Source organism: Cuculus canorus, chromosome 5 (assembly GCF_017976375.1).
Source record: "Cuculus canorus isolate bCucCan1 chromosome 5, bCucCan1.pri, whole genome shotgun sequence".
NCBI lineage: Eukaryota > Metazoa > Chordata > Aves > Cuculiformes > Cuculidae > Cuculus > Cuculus canorus.
In genome coordinates, this window is record NC_071405.1 from 25,586,261 (window position 1) to 25,601,856 (window position 15,596).

At 37.2% G+C, this 15,596-nt stretch overlaps 1 protein-coding gene across 1 annotated transcript in view; it reads right to left on the reverse strand.

Moving 5' to 3' along the window:
* Positions 1-756: 756 nt before the first annotated feature.
* CLMN (calmin) overlaps positions 757-15,596 on the reverse strand; it is a 78,653-nt gene continuing 63,813 nt past the window's right edge. Inside the window, exons 9-13 of the mRNA XM_054068357.1 lie at positions 14,090-15,403; positions 12,884-13,065; positions 11,647-11,707; positions 9,813-9,874; positions 757-8,291 (exon numbers count right to left, since the gene is read on the reverse strand). Of these exons, the coding sequence (XP_053924332.1) occupies positions 8,138-8,291; positions 9,813-9,874; positions 11,647-11,707; positions 12,884-13,065; positions 14,090-15,403 (1,773 nt within the window). The 3' untranslated portion in view covers positions 757-8,137. The remainder of the gene's footprint in view (positions 8,292-9,812; positions 9,875-11,646; positions 11,708-12,883; positions 13,066-14,089; positions 15,404-15,596) is intronic.

Here is a 15,596-nt window from a genome sequence, read left to right on the forward strand (position 1 = left end):
AGCAAAGTGATAAATCAGTTTCCCAAGGTACAGATCTACCATAAAAAGGAAATGTAAAACCAATCAATTCAAAGTATTTACAGTAGATGGAGCTATACCTTTTGCTTTGATCATATATTACATGATATTCCTAGGTAAAGTGTACAGTTTGGCAAGGACAGAGAACTAGGATACTGTCTAACCACAGAATGGAGTTAATCACTAGAAAGCATTTCATAAATTATTACAATTAACTCTCCTGGAAATAATCCTTGTAATATAAATAGAAATAGCAATTCAAGAAAAGATTATTTCTTTATATTGCTGTTTTAATATAAATCGCAGCTCAAGTCTAAGGTTTTGTTATATTGGCCGAACAGGTGGAAGGTGGCTTCTGCTGGCTTCTGTTTACCAGTCAGGTAAAGCGAGCACTGAAGAGAGAATAAAGGTTTCATTATACACTAGGAACAAGAATGTACGCATGATATCCACAGGTTATCCTTAGGAGGTCTGGGCTCCTGTACAACCAAAGCAAAATATGCATACTCAGTACTTGCATATGGTTCCTCATCTGAAATGAACCATGTGCTTGTCTTTATTGCTGCCATGATCCATATGGGAACATTTCCTATGCTGCACTTGCCTCTTCTTTAAGCTACAGAAATTGTGTTTACACAGCAATGATAAGGGAGATTATTTTTGCAGTTTCTATCAGAATTACTTTTCTTCCAAAGCAGTGAAAAGAAATCAAGTCAAACAATTCCTATTCTTAGTGTGCTTGAATTTGAATTAGTCTGGATCCCATACTCTTGTAAAAACTTAATCTACTCACATGTTCTGTGATGACTTATGCATATTTGGACTTCACACCCCAGTCCACTTTCAGATCTACTAATTAGTGTCAAGTTGCAAAAAAATAACAAAACAAAAAAATCACTAAGTTTTTATTCTCCATTTAAGCATTATTCATGACACCAATAAGAGCTACTGGTCTCAAATTGTATCTAGATACTTTAATGCTCAAGACTGACTTTTCAAATATCCCAAGTTGTCAACAGCATTATGAATTCTCTTTTACTACCTACAAGCATTAGGTCTCGGGGAGGGTAGTCTGATAGATAGGTACCAGCTATGGCAGAGATGGTGACAAACACATTTAATTTTGTAGAAGAAACAGAGGAACATTTATAATTCCTAAAACATGATAACCATGAAATTTTAAGTAGAGAAGAAGCACACCTACTCTATTCCCCATGTACTATTTTCTTTCTCTGTGTTTCCAGTTTAGATATGTTTTTCAGTAGATAGATCATGGGGCTGTACTGAACTGTATTGCATCTCTAGCGTAGTTTTATTTTCTCACATACTGCCAAGGGAATTAAGGTATAAGGGGAGGAACAAGGTAAATATGAATCAGTACTGCTGCATGGACTAATTTACTAGTCCACTAGTCTAAACATTTACATAGAAACAGGCCAGATAAACTGCCTTGTAAGAACAGTAAATAATTAAGCACAACTGGTTTTGTAAGCTTTCCCATGGCTTGTCTTTATAATGCCAATTTCTGCGCATTAATAAATTAATAAATCTTCACCTTTATAAAACCTTAAAATTCATTCTGTTTGTTGACTGGAATAAACGTTTAGGTTCTTGAAAATTAAATGTCACTTTTTGAGCAGGCAGGGAAACAACGCAAACTATGAATTTGCTATGCTTACAGAGCTCTTCTCTGCTAAAAAGTGAATATCATTTATGGTCATGAAAATGAAAAAATAATATGTAAAAATATATATAATATATACAATATAAATGAATAAATAAATAGAATAAGAACAAAATGGTGAACTCTCCTGAAATGATTGAAGATATTTTCTTGGGAGGAAAGGGCCAAACTCACAGATTATATACAGGAAGCTTGTCCATTTATTTCAAAATTAGAGATTTTATAAAATAAAGTGGAACTAGTCACTAGTAAATACTATTCTTATTACAGTGTAACAGTTGCTAAAAACATTTTTTCTAGTGTACCAACTATACAGAAGAATATATTTCTTTCTCACAAAAATTAGCTTTGAGCAGCAAGTGCAAATATTCAATACATACCACTGATTGATAGCATTCAGAAGAAATGTATTTGAAAGTACAGAAAAATGCCTCTCCTTCAGTATATCTTTTGATACCACTCGAATGCTCCCAGCATTTGTTCTCATTTAAATAAACATCATTCCTCACCATTTGCCAAAGAGAAACATGTATTTTAAATATTACATTCCTTACTTACAAATGATTTCTTTAGGATAAAAGTTCCTCATTATCTCTTTAGCAATCTAGCACTTTACAGATTACATTTTAAACTGGAGAACTAACAGGAAGGATAAAACATTTTCTTCAGCTTTTTACACAGCAGAATACAATAGCACAGAGTGGTATGCCTACTAGAATATGTTTAGTTCAAGACAAAAGCAGAAGTTGAATTTCTGTATTACAATAAAAATAGACTTATTTGACTTGCATAAATTATTTGGCATTAAAAAATGACTGCATTCTTTCTTTCAAAAAATGAGCAGCACATAAATAGAAAGCTACTTGATTTAAATCAGACCAGTCATTTCTAACTGAACAATGATGATTACCTGTTCTAGGGTAAAAATGGCCGTGGATCAGGACCCATCGGCCACTCCCGCCCCCCTGCCCCATACAAATTGGTCCTTGGACACAGAGCAAATCCATTCTGTGAATCAAAGATTCCAGGAAGGCCTAGTGAAAGTAGTGAAACTACTTTGGAAATAAAGTATTACCTGACCTGAACACAGCAAGGAAGGCCAAGATGTAGCCTTTCTAGGAATGGTATGTTTTAGCATTTCTCAACAAGATAAAATTATTTTCATTGCCCCTTCTAAACTTTTCATGAAGGAAGAAGTATATTAATCACCCTAGGGCAAATTTCATGTTCCAGAGACATAAACTTAGACATTCCCCTCATGGTAAGAAAATAACACAGTTCTTGTTTTCTAGTAGTGACTGCCTGGAAAGGAGCCATTAGAAGTGCCACTGAGGTGGAAGGACATTTTCCACATTTCACATTCAGAGGAGGAAAAAAATACTTTGATGTTCCACAATTTCACTTAAGATAACCCTGAAATGGACATGGCACTTGAGAATAAGAGAATTAATTTTTCACCCTTGGTGAGCTCTAGAGTTGTGTCAAGCAATGGACAGAGTAAACAAGCTATCCCATTGAGAACATGACTTTTCCACATCATTTAATTTGTGTATACCTCCCATCCTCCTGCATGAATACCTTTACAATCTTGGGGCAGTGTGGGTGGGAACAAGCCATCCTACAAGTTCTACTTAGATACAGACCTGGAACTCCAAGGGGAAGATTTTTATGTTATCTGCCAGACAAAAAAACTGCACAATGTGGAAATAAAAAAACTTAGGATTTTTTTTTTTTTTTTAACCTCCATTGAGATCTACTAGCTATTAGCTCAATGGAAAATAGCAGGCAATCTATTGACAGGGTAAGAGCTTTCAGCTGTAGCAGTTTGGGGACTTTCATGGCGACATTCAAGCCTGTAACACCACCCTTGTCTTACAGACACTTGTTCCTCGCTGCTGTGCTCTTAAACAAAAATGGAAGTAGATGCTAACTTCCTAAAAGAAAGAAAAGATTGATCTGTAGAATTTAGGCAAACAAATATTATGCATACAGTGGGGTTAACTGAAGTCAGTGGCACTGTTTGCCTACATTGGCTTTGTGTACATTCCCCGCTGAGGGGATCCAGCCTTAAGGGCAATGCGTAGGCTTCAGATGCTTCCTGGCCTGTGTGATTCATGTTGATTTAAGTCCCCTTAGAGCCAGATCCTGTAGAGTGTGCTTAGCACACAGATGTGTTGCATTGACTTCCATAGAAGTAGAGGAACTGAACACATCACCAGATGCATTCAAGTTTGCACTTGTCAAGAAGGGACTCCAAGTACTTAAAGCTAGGGTAAATGATAATGCAGTATTATAACTATTATCTTGTTAGATGGCTTAATATAGTACCACATACACTGGCCAAATTAATCTAAAGCTCTGATTCTGTGGGGATGGGTGCAGAAAACCCTAAAAAAACCCACTAGGTATTGCATGGTATCTCCATAAACTCAATGGAGCACTACTTGGATAAAGAGTGACAGTCATACTGAGCTGGAGTAAATTGAGTCTCCAGAAGATGTAGAGGATTTAAGTGTGTTTAGACACCAAATATCAACATGTAGTAATTTCAGCCTCAGGAAGTTTTAATGGAAGAAAGTGGCTTAATCACTCAGTATATTTTGCAACTGTAGCTGAAAGTTTAACATCATAACATGACATATTGCTATGCAACTTTAAGAATCACACAATTGAATTCAATCATTTCCCATGTTTTTCAAGTCCACTGTTCATTGAAAACTCCTCTCCTGTTTGCAGTTTCCAGTTTTAAAATGGATGACACAACTGATGCATAGCTTAACGTTCATTCTCATTAGTCATAATAAATAATCATATCACATACATAGAATTTTATAGGTAGTCTTAAAATGGTTTTACAATTCTATTAAATATATAGATAAAATAATCACTACTATATAAAAAACATTTTAAAACAGCTGAACTCTCAAGCTTTGCATAAAATTCTGTAGACACATTCATTACAACCTAGAAACTCAATAAAAAAACATTTTAGAGCTCAATCCGTCAAAAATATCCATGGCGTTGAAAAGTGATTGTCATTTTTTTACTCTAACCTGTGCTTGCCCTATCTTTGCACTGATCATTTCCTACAGTTTGGCAAAGGTTATATTAAATTCAGTTTGTAGATTATGTGACTGTTTAACTCGTTTCTTCAAGTCTAAGATATCTTCCTTGTAAAAGTTCAGTGGATTTCTGTCTTTAATAGCATATCTTTCCTTGCATTTTCTAAAAAATCACAGTGAAACACTTTGCAGTTAAGTTACATGACTATATTGAAACTGAACCATCCTATTATAGTTGTGTCTTCGTCTTTAATGGTACTTCCATGCACACGGAACATCCTTTATCCGGTAATCCTCAAGCGTTTCCTGACACTTACTTACACATCACAATACTGTGCTACCTACACAACTGCTCAACAACAATGGGTTTTAGAACAGTCTTAACAGATCAGTACCCTTGCATATCTGAATTATGCTGCTAAATGAAAATAACCAAATGCAGTCAGTTCAAACAGCAATTTTCAAAAACCCGTACAAAAATTCAGGAAAAACTTCTTACTCAGGCAGTGCGTACATCTGTTGGAAAATGGGTAGATGACAGATTGCTCACCAAGACTGAAAACCTCTGCTACCCCAAGTCAGTCCTCTAGCCAGCAAGTTAAAACAAGCTTTGTCATAGTGAATGCTTAACAATCATTTTTTTCTACTGCAAGCTCAGAATAGGACACAAAGCGATAACAGCAAGCGATGCTTTCAGAATAGGGCACTTCAACTGAGGGACTGGATTTTGTGCTGTTCATCAAGGGGAGGGAAGAAAGAAAACCCTGGGGTTTCACCCTCTTGGAAGAAAATACTGTGTAATGATGTTGCCAGCATCAGTGCATTCCCATTCATTTTCCTTTCTTTATGGATGTCAGTTTAGATGAGACATCCAGAGACCTCCTCATTCTGATTAGTCTTCTTGGGAGGAAGGAGAGAAGACAAGAGGGGAGCTTATTTTATTTGATTAATTTTGATAGTTGTAAATTTCTATGAGAAGACGGTAATCCAACTCCAGACAATCTCTGCTAAAGACTAAGAAACGTAGAAGAACTAGAGAATAAGATACAAAGATTCAGAAAAAGTTGTCATAAAATAAAGGAACCTATGAAAAGTAGCACATAATGAGGAGCTATGAACGCTTCAAACTAATGTGCATTGCTGCTTGCTGCTATTAAATAGCTGTCATGCCCCAGTCTGGTGTTCTATGGTATTCAGGTTGAGGATATAAAATCTCTTACATTTAAGTTTTATTCTTTCAGAGAAAAAGCATCAGCCCTTCAATGGTATATTCTAGCCGACTTCAAGAAAGTATCTTCAAAAATTCTAAAATAGGTTTTCTTTTGGAAGAAAGCATCACTGTCTTCATTAACAAGCACAAACAGGTTCATGCATCACAAAATCAGGTGATTCAAAATGGTGAACATTTTCATCAGCAAGATGAAAGACTATTTTTTTTTACTTAAGTTGTTTTATACTGAATTAAGGTGGGAAGCTTGGACCTGTTCCTCACCAGGCACAAAGGATCTTATTTTTAAGTTCTATGGGGTGAATCTGGTTCTAGTCAATACTGACAGGACAGAATAGAAAAGATTTCAGCTTTCTGTTGACTGAAAGAGGTTCAGATTTTTATCTTCAATTTTTAAAATCTCCTGCCATGCACTGCTGCTATTGAATTCTAACTGCAACTCAGAAGAAAAATCCCAGGGAAACAAAAAGCTTATAAAGAACAAGGAAGTGTGATGGGCAGTTAGGATTACCTCAGCAGATGACCTGACTACAAACAGGTTTTAAATACCTGCATAAAATTGCTATATATTCTGATGTGTCCTGATCCCAGGTACTACTAGTTCAGCTGAAAACTAAGCCAGGGCAGCGATACTCCTTATCCTAAAGCAAAACTTACAGCCACACATTGTAACTTTCACTTAATGTAAATCATGAAATCTCTCATTTTTTGAAGCACATTACAGTCAACCTTAAAAATTTTCAAGTAGAAGCAGTGACAAAACATAGTCTCATGAAGCCTACCATGAAACTAAAAATAGGCTGAGGAAAAATAGTGACTCCACAAAAAGTCACACGGAGAAAAGTTACTGCTATTAAATTGAATCCGAATACTTCTCCTGTAATGCACAGGTAAACTTCCTCTGGCAAAAATCCTAAATCAAATATCTTGAGTTGTTCACTGATACGGACAAAAATTACAAGACGCAGAAGTGGTTCAACTGTGTTTACGGACAAGCCATAGGAATCTTCAGTTGCACTAGAAAGTCAATACCAGCTGACAACATTTCTATGTGTTTAGTTTAACATTTACCATTTCTTTCTCTACTGATTTGGGCACTTAAAGGATATTTCTAATTCTTTTATCATGCACTTGTGGCTTAACAGTAGCCTCAGCAAAGTATGTGACCTGTTATTTTTTTTAATATCTCCAGGAAAAGTGAAATCTACACATGATCTGGTAAGTAAAGGTCACAGAGAAAAGCAAGCAGATGTAGCCTCAGAGGCAGTGAGGCACTTTTTTTTCAAAAAAAGAACACGGAACCATGGTATCTGTTCCTGATAAAATTATTAAAGTTCCTTGAACACCTTTTCAAAGATGGCCACCATCAGTAACATACAAAAAGTGTATTTCTTCAAGCATTCTATACAGATTTTCTGGGCTAGAATTTCCTCTATGATCCCTCCCTAAGAATCAGTTAGCATATATGTTCTTCACACTTCTCCACATCCTATTTATTCCTGTGAATTAAACACCAAAAGGTGCAGGATAAAAATGAATTTATATCGTAAGAAAACAAACTCCTCTATCCAAATAAACCTTCAATCTGATATTGTTCCTCCACTGGATTGAATCAATTTCTAGGATCAGCATGTTCCACTACCTGCTGCTCTGCTCTGCCTCCAGCTCTTTCAAAGTATTCCATGGAAAAAGTGAAAAAGCATTTCAAGCCTTGCCCTTGCAGGTGGGCCGGATTCATGGGCAAGTAAACACCACCTCTCTTCCATAGCTGTCAGGCCCCACATTCCTATGGAAGTAAATTAAGCCAGAAGAATTATTTTTGAAGACTAGAGCTCTGAATTGTTCATATTTCTACTGATAATTATCTGGTTTTATTTAGCATCTTATAAAGCAAGGCACAAATGTACAAAATTGCGTCTACTAAATTAGGTAATTTTTTATATATATTTACACAATTATCATAATATAAAATGTGCTTAGACACTGTCATAGCACAGCAGTAGAGGAATTAAGGACAACCTGATAATAAAACACAAATAGCAGGTCCTACATTTCTGTTTGTGCTTCACCTGAAGGAACATATTCATATGCAGATACAGAAAGCAATCAATTCACCGTCCTTTATTTTTCCACTCCTCACAGAAATCAAACTTTGTTGCTAAGAAGCTGCGGAAGGAGTAAAAGGCAGTAGACCAGCACCCAGAAGAAAATGATGAAGTGGAAGAGCTCTGGCTGCTCAACAGCTGTAATCTCATGAGTTGGTGTAGGAGTCTCACTTGCTTCTGAGTCCTTTCTGTTCCTGAAAACAGCAGAGAACTGGGTAAGAGGCAGGACAAGGAAGAAAAGAACTTCACTGTTAATATTTACTGTAAAGATCAGAGGGTAAACTAAAAGACAGAAGTTTAATGACCCATTTCCATCTAGTCAATTGGAGTCCAAGCTAGACTATGAGGTGCATAGTAGGCTTTGGCAGCACGTTTCCTTAGGAGTACATAGCAATTAATCTTCTGAAAACTCTGGACAAATTCTCAGGTGATTTAAATATATTTAAATACATATTTACAGTATAGTCCTTTGATGTAAGGTAATTTCCATTATTGAAAAGGATGCCAACTAATATTCAGAACAGTACCTGGGCCACACATATGACACTTTCACAATTTTACTTATACAATGTATCTGACTTGATATACATTCCCCAGATCTTCTGCTTTCAGAGCTTCCATGTCAGATATCAGAATGCTAAACAGAAAAAGCTTAATACTTCAGAAACCAACCCCAGCAGTTGGGGGTGTGAATGACAACTCCAAAATTTCACCTTTCCAAAATTCCAGCTGTGGTTCATAAAGGCAAAGCCCAATGGACTCTGCCAGCACCACTGATCAGTCATAAAGACAAGAAAATTACTTGCAAAGACTCATTTCATAATTTTATAATACTATAAATCACCCTGTGGCAGACTGGCTTTTAATTCTACTTTTTGAGAAAATTGGGTTTTGCCCTGTTTTATGGGTTGCTTTTCGGTCTTGGGGCATCCTTCTTCCTCACATATTACATTGGATATATACCTGGGTATTACACAACATTTGCTCAATATCAGCAGTCTGCAAACAGACATAACTGTGACAGCTACTCATGGTTTTTTTTTAATAGATGCACATGACCAGGACATTGGTTCTTCATAGTATTTTCTGCATTTAAATGCAACCATCACTTTTACCAGAAGTTCTGGGAGGTACTTTTCAGTATCAACCGAGAGGCAAACCCTGAAGCAGTCCTTTTTTCTTGGAGATATGCAGACCCAAATACTGATGGGATAGACACTCTGCATTCAGGATCCATCATCCTAAATCAAGACCAAACACACATACAAATTGCTCATGGGTGCTCTAACAGAGGCCAGAACACCACTGAAGTATCATCTTTCCCCAGCACTGACCACACTAAATATTGTCTTGACAGTCTTACAAACCTGGAAAGAGTCAGTCATCACTGCTAGAGGGCCTCATATTTGAAGTTCTCCCACTCTTTTCTTGGTCTGAAATATCCACCATTTGGGAAAGTACTCACAGTCTTGCTTAGGCAGCTGGATCTTTCCTCTCAAGTCACGAAAAAGCTTTTTAATCAGGGGCAAGATTGAGCAATAGAGAAGTTTTTAATCTTAAACCTTTGGAAAATATGGACTCCAAGCCATTACACAAGACATTCAGTCAGTCTCTACCATTATAATTAATTTTCATTTCCCTCTACAATATCGTTAGAAGTACCTAGGAGTTATAGTTTTCTTGCAAAAGGCTTTGTCTGAATAAGAACTACTCACCTGATCATTAATGGATTTTCACCCACATCTGTCTTCTTCTTCTCATTTACACAATAGGTTTCCTTAAACAAACCAGGAATATATTATATAACATAAAAATTAAAACTCAGCATCTCACAAAAATGGCAATTCTGTGTGTATTCTATGCAGAGTATATCTTACATTTGCTCAAATAAAATGAAAGTGGGCTTATAAATTTATTCCCTGTCAGCACGTCCACCACTGCAGTCTGGTACACACACAGAAGAGGAAAAAACTTATGAAATAATATTTTTTTTTCTTGCTTTCAGCTGCTCTCATTCAGTTGAATAAAGCTCCCCTCATTAATACATATTTCTAGCACCTCTGACAGCATTGCAAAACTATACCTCAGTTTCATTGAACATTGGTGGCAGCATTTCTTTAAAACTCAAAGACGGTCAGAATCTATTTTGTGAGGAAAAGAGACATATTGCTATCCTTGATCAGTGTGCCCAGGTGGCTGATGCTGTCCCTTCCTTCTGACTTAAAAAATAAGAATCCAGAGCTCAGTTGTATAGTGTGCTCTCAAGAAACCAATATGAACTACATCTGCTGTTAAGGATGCAGTCTCACATCACAACTAGAACCTAGTAGGGTTAGCTGCTGCTATTGAGGTAATATAATACACCGATACTATGAAGCAGAGGGACAGAGCCCAGTCTCATAAAGAGTGCACTTCAAGAGACACCCAGCATTCTTGCAGGGCTGTGATCAGAATGCCAGCACACATACAGAGAATACAAAATGCAAAAGAAATTGGAGCAGCAAATAAAGATAGCTTCAAAGAAGCAAAATGTTGCAGCTATGCAGTTCATAGAATGGTCTGAGTTGGAAGGGACCTTAAAGCCCATCCAGGTCCAACCCCCCTGCCATGGGTAGCCTTCCACTATACCAGGCTGCTCAAGGCCCCATATAACCGGGTCTTGAACATCTCCAGGGATGGGGCATCCACAGCTTCCCTGGGCAACCTGTGCCAGTGCCTCACCACTCTCATAGTGAAGAAATTCTTCCTAATGTCTAGTCTAAATCTGCCCCTCTCCAGTTTATACCCACTGCCCCTAATCCTATCACTACAAGCCTTTGCAAACAATGTTGCCCTTCTCCCAGTCACCAGGAACTTCTCCTGACTGCCATAATGTTTCAAATATTATGGAGAGTGGCTTGGCAATCACATCAGCCAATTCCCTCAGGACTCTGGAATGCATCTCATCAGGTCCCATAGATTTATATATGTTCAGGTTCCTCAGGTAGTCACAGACAGTGACACTACCCGTGCAGTACCCTCTTGCTCTTCAGTTTGACCAGCAGGTCTTGACTCAGCCACGCTGGTCTCTTCCCTTCCCTGCCTGATTTTCTACATCTGGGGACTGAGTGCTCTTGCACTCTATGGGAAAGCATCCTTAAGTATTTGCCAGCTCTGTTCTCCTCCCTTGTCCCTAAGGAACATTTCCCAGGGGAAACTATTGGGAGTCCTACTAACCCCAGGGGAAACTTACAGGGGGTCCTATTGACTAACTCCTTGAAGAGCTGGAAGTTTCCTTTCCTAAAATTTAGGGTCCAGTTACGATGAAGTAAGCCTCAAATTTACCATAGATTTAATTGTAGTATTAGGTACTCCTTTGTGGGTTTGTTCAAGGTTCAATAAGGTTCAGTTCCATATATTTAGGAGAGTTCAGTAAAGCTTTTCAGCTATGTCTAGTTTTGGCATAATCACAGAGCTTTATATATAGAGTAGACCCTTTTTACAGTATGTGAACTTCTGGAGTTTAAGAGAAATAGAGAAACAGCAATAGGTAGGTTTCCACATACTTACCTCTTCAGAAATATTAGGAGCTCTTTTTCGGAGACAAATGCTGGAATCACTGTCACTGGTTCTGAAAGGTATGTAAAAGAAAAGTTTTAAAATTCATAGCTATTTTTTTTTTTACTTCAAAGAGAGCCACTATAATTACAAAATCACAAATATGCATTGTTGCATATATGGGAATATGGGCTTGAATTTATCAGTAACATTATAAAAAATAGCTTTGGGAAAATCTGACCAATGATAAAAAATCCATATGCTCAAATTAGAATCTTTTCTGAAAAATCATATCTGATAGGGTTTTTGCAAATTTAAGTGAGAGTATAATCAGGTTTTATGGCTGTCTAGATAAATGAAAACTTGACAGACCTTGCAGGGAACAGAAAGTCTGAAGGAGACAATGGGTTTTTCTAAGCAAACTCTTTCAAATTCATTTGAGTGCTGTAGTGATAAGCATCATAAAATTACAGTTCATGTCCCACTCAAGTACATTACCTAAGAACTAAATGAGAACATAAGAGGGAACAGAATTGAACAGGGTAAAATTAGCTGAATGTCTCTGTACTGGTGCCGGCTGGAGGGCAGTTCACTTTCCCTATAGCAGCCTTTCTAGTGCTGAGCTTTGTATTTGGAGCTAGAACAGTGCTGAGAACACACTGGTGTTTCCCTTATTGCACACCTACTGAGGCTCTGTTTCCCAGGAACTGGCTGAACATTGCCTGCCAGCAGGCAGTAAAGAATGAGGTTTTAATGTTATTTTTGCCCCTCATTCCTGCTGAGGTTGGGGAGTGAGGGAGAGGCTTGGTGGGCATCTGGTGGCCAGCCAAGGTCAACCTACTACAATTGCATTTACCTGTTCAGAGATAGAAAAAAAAAGCCAACAAATATCTGTTGAAAAGAAGCAGTGTCACGCTTCCACATAGTGACACAATGTACATGAATTATTTTTTTCTACGTTATAAAATATTCTTTGCGCCCGAAAAGCAGTTATAACACTGCCTTGTTCAAGATGCACTGGGGTTCCAGTAGGGTTTTGTGTAGTAAAGTTTGTATAGCAAAGTCAAACCATGTCCATTCACACCAAACTGCTTTACATGTTTAAAATAAACAGAGGAAGAAGCCAAAAGTCCAAATACACTGGTCCTAAAACAAGTATATAAGAAACATCAAACGGACAGGACACACTTCAAAAAACCAAGCATTCATACCAGTTAGGTGGTTTTAAGCCCAAATAAATGTGAAATACCTGGTAAATTCCTGATAATCAGCAATTTCTTCCAGTTTATCTTGTGACAGAGCATTAGTGGCAACTTCTGAGATCTGCAGGTCTTCTGCTTTGATCATGTTTTCCCCTTCTTCCTCCCTATTACTACTTTTTTCTGATGTCTTTATAGCTATTGATAAATCCTCTAGATGTTCTACTATGGCCTGTTGAAATCAAGAAACATTTTGCATTAGATAACAAGACTGTTTCCTTACCCTTCTAAATTTCTTAGTGGTGTAGCCTGCTCAGATGCTAAACCGAATGTAGTATAAAACTGAAAGTCTCACCAAAGAGAATAAAAGGCAATCCATTTCTTGAGAATAATTTTGGATGCGTTGAGCTATAAATTATCATCAGTTCAATATACATACAATTAGTTGTCAGTTCTTTTTATATAAGAAGTCATGACATGACATGGCTCTTTGAAGTAATCTGCTAAGGTTTTTTTTTTAATCTATCCCCAATAGTTTCTGAATCTAACAGCAAATTGACTTCATTACTCTAGTAAGTGTCATGACCAAAACATGTTCAAACAACTTGTCTAAGCAACCTGTAGATTAACATTAAGTGGACATTCATTCCTGAAAAACACTAAAATTACTGTGCTGGAAAACATGCAAGACAATTATAAATCGGTATCTGCAAGAAAAGATGCAGTATGAAATTACCTAAATCTAATACATAGAATGACTACAAAAAATCACCTCATTTCTCCTCCACCATAGTAGACAAGCCTTCAATTTACACATGTAACTTATCCTGCTCAAATAGATTTAAGTTTTTGTGGGCAAACTTGTTTGGATTCACACAAAAATTACCTTTGCTTCTATCCTTTCTATATCAGAAATAATTCTTTCTGTTCATCTCATTACAAATTATTAAAAATACCCTCTGTGATATATATATAGGATTATACAGGAGCCTCAAACTAGTTTAAAACATAATTAAAATTCACATATTTGCAGTACTATTAGTACTAGGGCGTATTCTCTCTCACAACTTAGAGATCTGCAGTTCCATTCATTCCAGTAGGGGGCTGTGGCAAATAGTGTTACTGGACAGGAAACCAAGTACATTTTACATATTTCTCCAAAGCAAAGCAAAACAAAAGCAAATGAAAATCATTGAAGTCAGAGGCTGATCTTCCATACGTACACAAAGACATTCTGGCAATAAAAAATAAAATACCTCAGGATGCTGTGGAATAATGGAATCTTGATGGGTGGTGGGCTTTTTGCCATCTTTTTCAATTTCTAACTCTTCTACTAGTAATGGCTCTTCTTCTTCATTGGAAGAATTAATGTGACTATTAATATCTGTTGTTTCCTCCTCACCATTCTCAGTATCCATTTCTGATGGAGGGACAGCTAGCTTATTCCTTGAGTCTGGCTCTGGAGCACCTTCTTCATAGTTCTGTTCTGGTAAGCTCTTCTCATGTAAAACATCCATTGCTGTTTCAGAAGAAGCTTTGTCATTTCCACCAGCATAACCCTCTATACAAGGCTCAAGGTAAGCATCCAAAACTGCTGATATGGGAACATTATAATGTGGATAATAAAAGAGATTATGGGGTATTACAGATACTTTTGAAGAATCGGGTAGCACTTCAACTGAAGACTCAATTTCATCACAGCTGTCCACATCCTCTGGACTTTTAAGCACATCTGAGAGAGAGTCATCAGATGTTTCATGCTGTGTAGATAGTTCCTGGCTTTTGAGATTAGAACCATTCAATGAACAATGGTTGGTTTCTATTGTCTCAAAGACAGGTGATTGCTCTGTATGTTCGTTTTGTGGAAGTTTCAGTATTTCCTCATTTAGAAGATGAAGAACATACTTATGTGTATCTTCTTGTTTTGAGGTATCTTCCGGTAAAAGAATTGAAGTTTGGGGTTTGCCCTCTTCTACTTTATTTACAGATTCATCTGTAAGTATACCTGAAGTCCAGGATAATGGACTCAAAGAAGAAGTATTGGCTGAAAGGCTCTTAGTTTCATTGTCATATTCAGCAGAGGTTTCTTTAGTTAATTCTTCAGAGTAGTCTTCAGAAGAGTCAACAGAATTTTTCTGATCTGTCAAAATAGCTGGAGAACGGTCATCATTCTGTATCAGTGGATCATCACATATGCCCTCTTCACCTGGCATGAATTTATCACTTAGAACCTCCCAAGAGGAACTGGATTCAAAACTGACAGATCCTTTAATTTTCAGTGAGGTAGGCCTCTGAGGCTCCTCTTCAGATGTTTCCTGTGCATCACCTAACACTTTACTCAATTTCCCATTGCATTGTTCAGAAATGGTTTCTGATGGGATTTTCTCAGGCGTGTCATGAATATGAACCTTTGGAGGAGCAGGATGTCTCCTTTCGTGATTAACAGTATACAAGTTTTCTTCACTTCCACTTAAAATCAAGATTTTGCTTTCCTTTTCTGAAGGTGTGTCTTTGATGCGTACATACGTGGACTCAATTGGAAGCTCCTTCTCAGGATCTGTAAAGTCTTCCTGTAAGTGATGATGCACCATTAGAAGACAAATCATAACTCAAATACCATTTTACTTTTCTCCAAACAGTACAGGAAAAGCAACTTCCTAGCCCATCACCTCATTACCTTATGAATGGCCAATTAATGACTCATTTATTCTGAAACTAGGAAAACCAATTTGGCAAGTCAAGTGAGTTGAACAAAGCTCAATT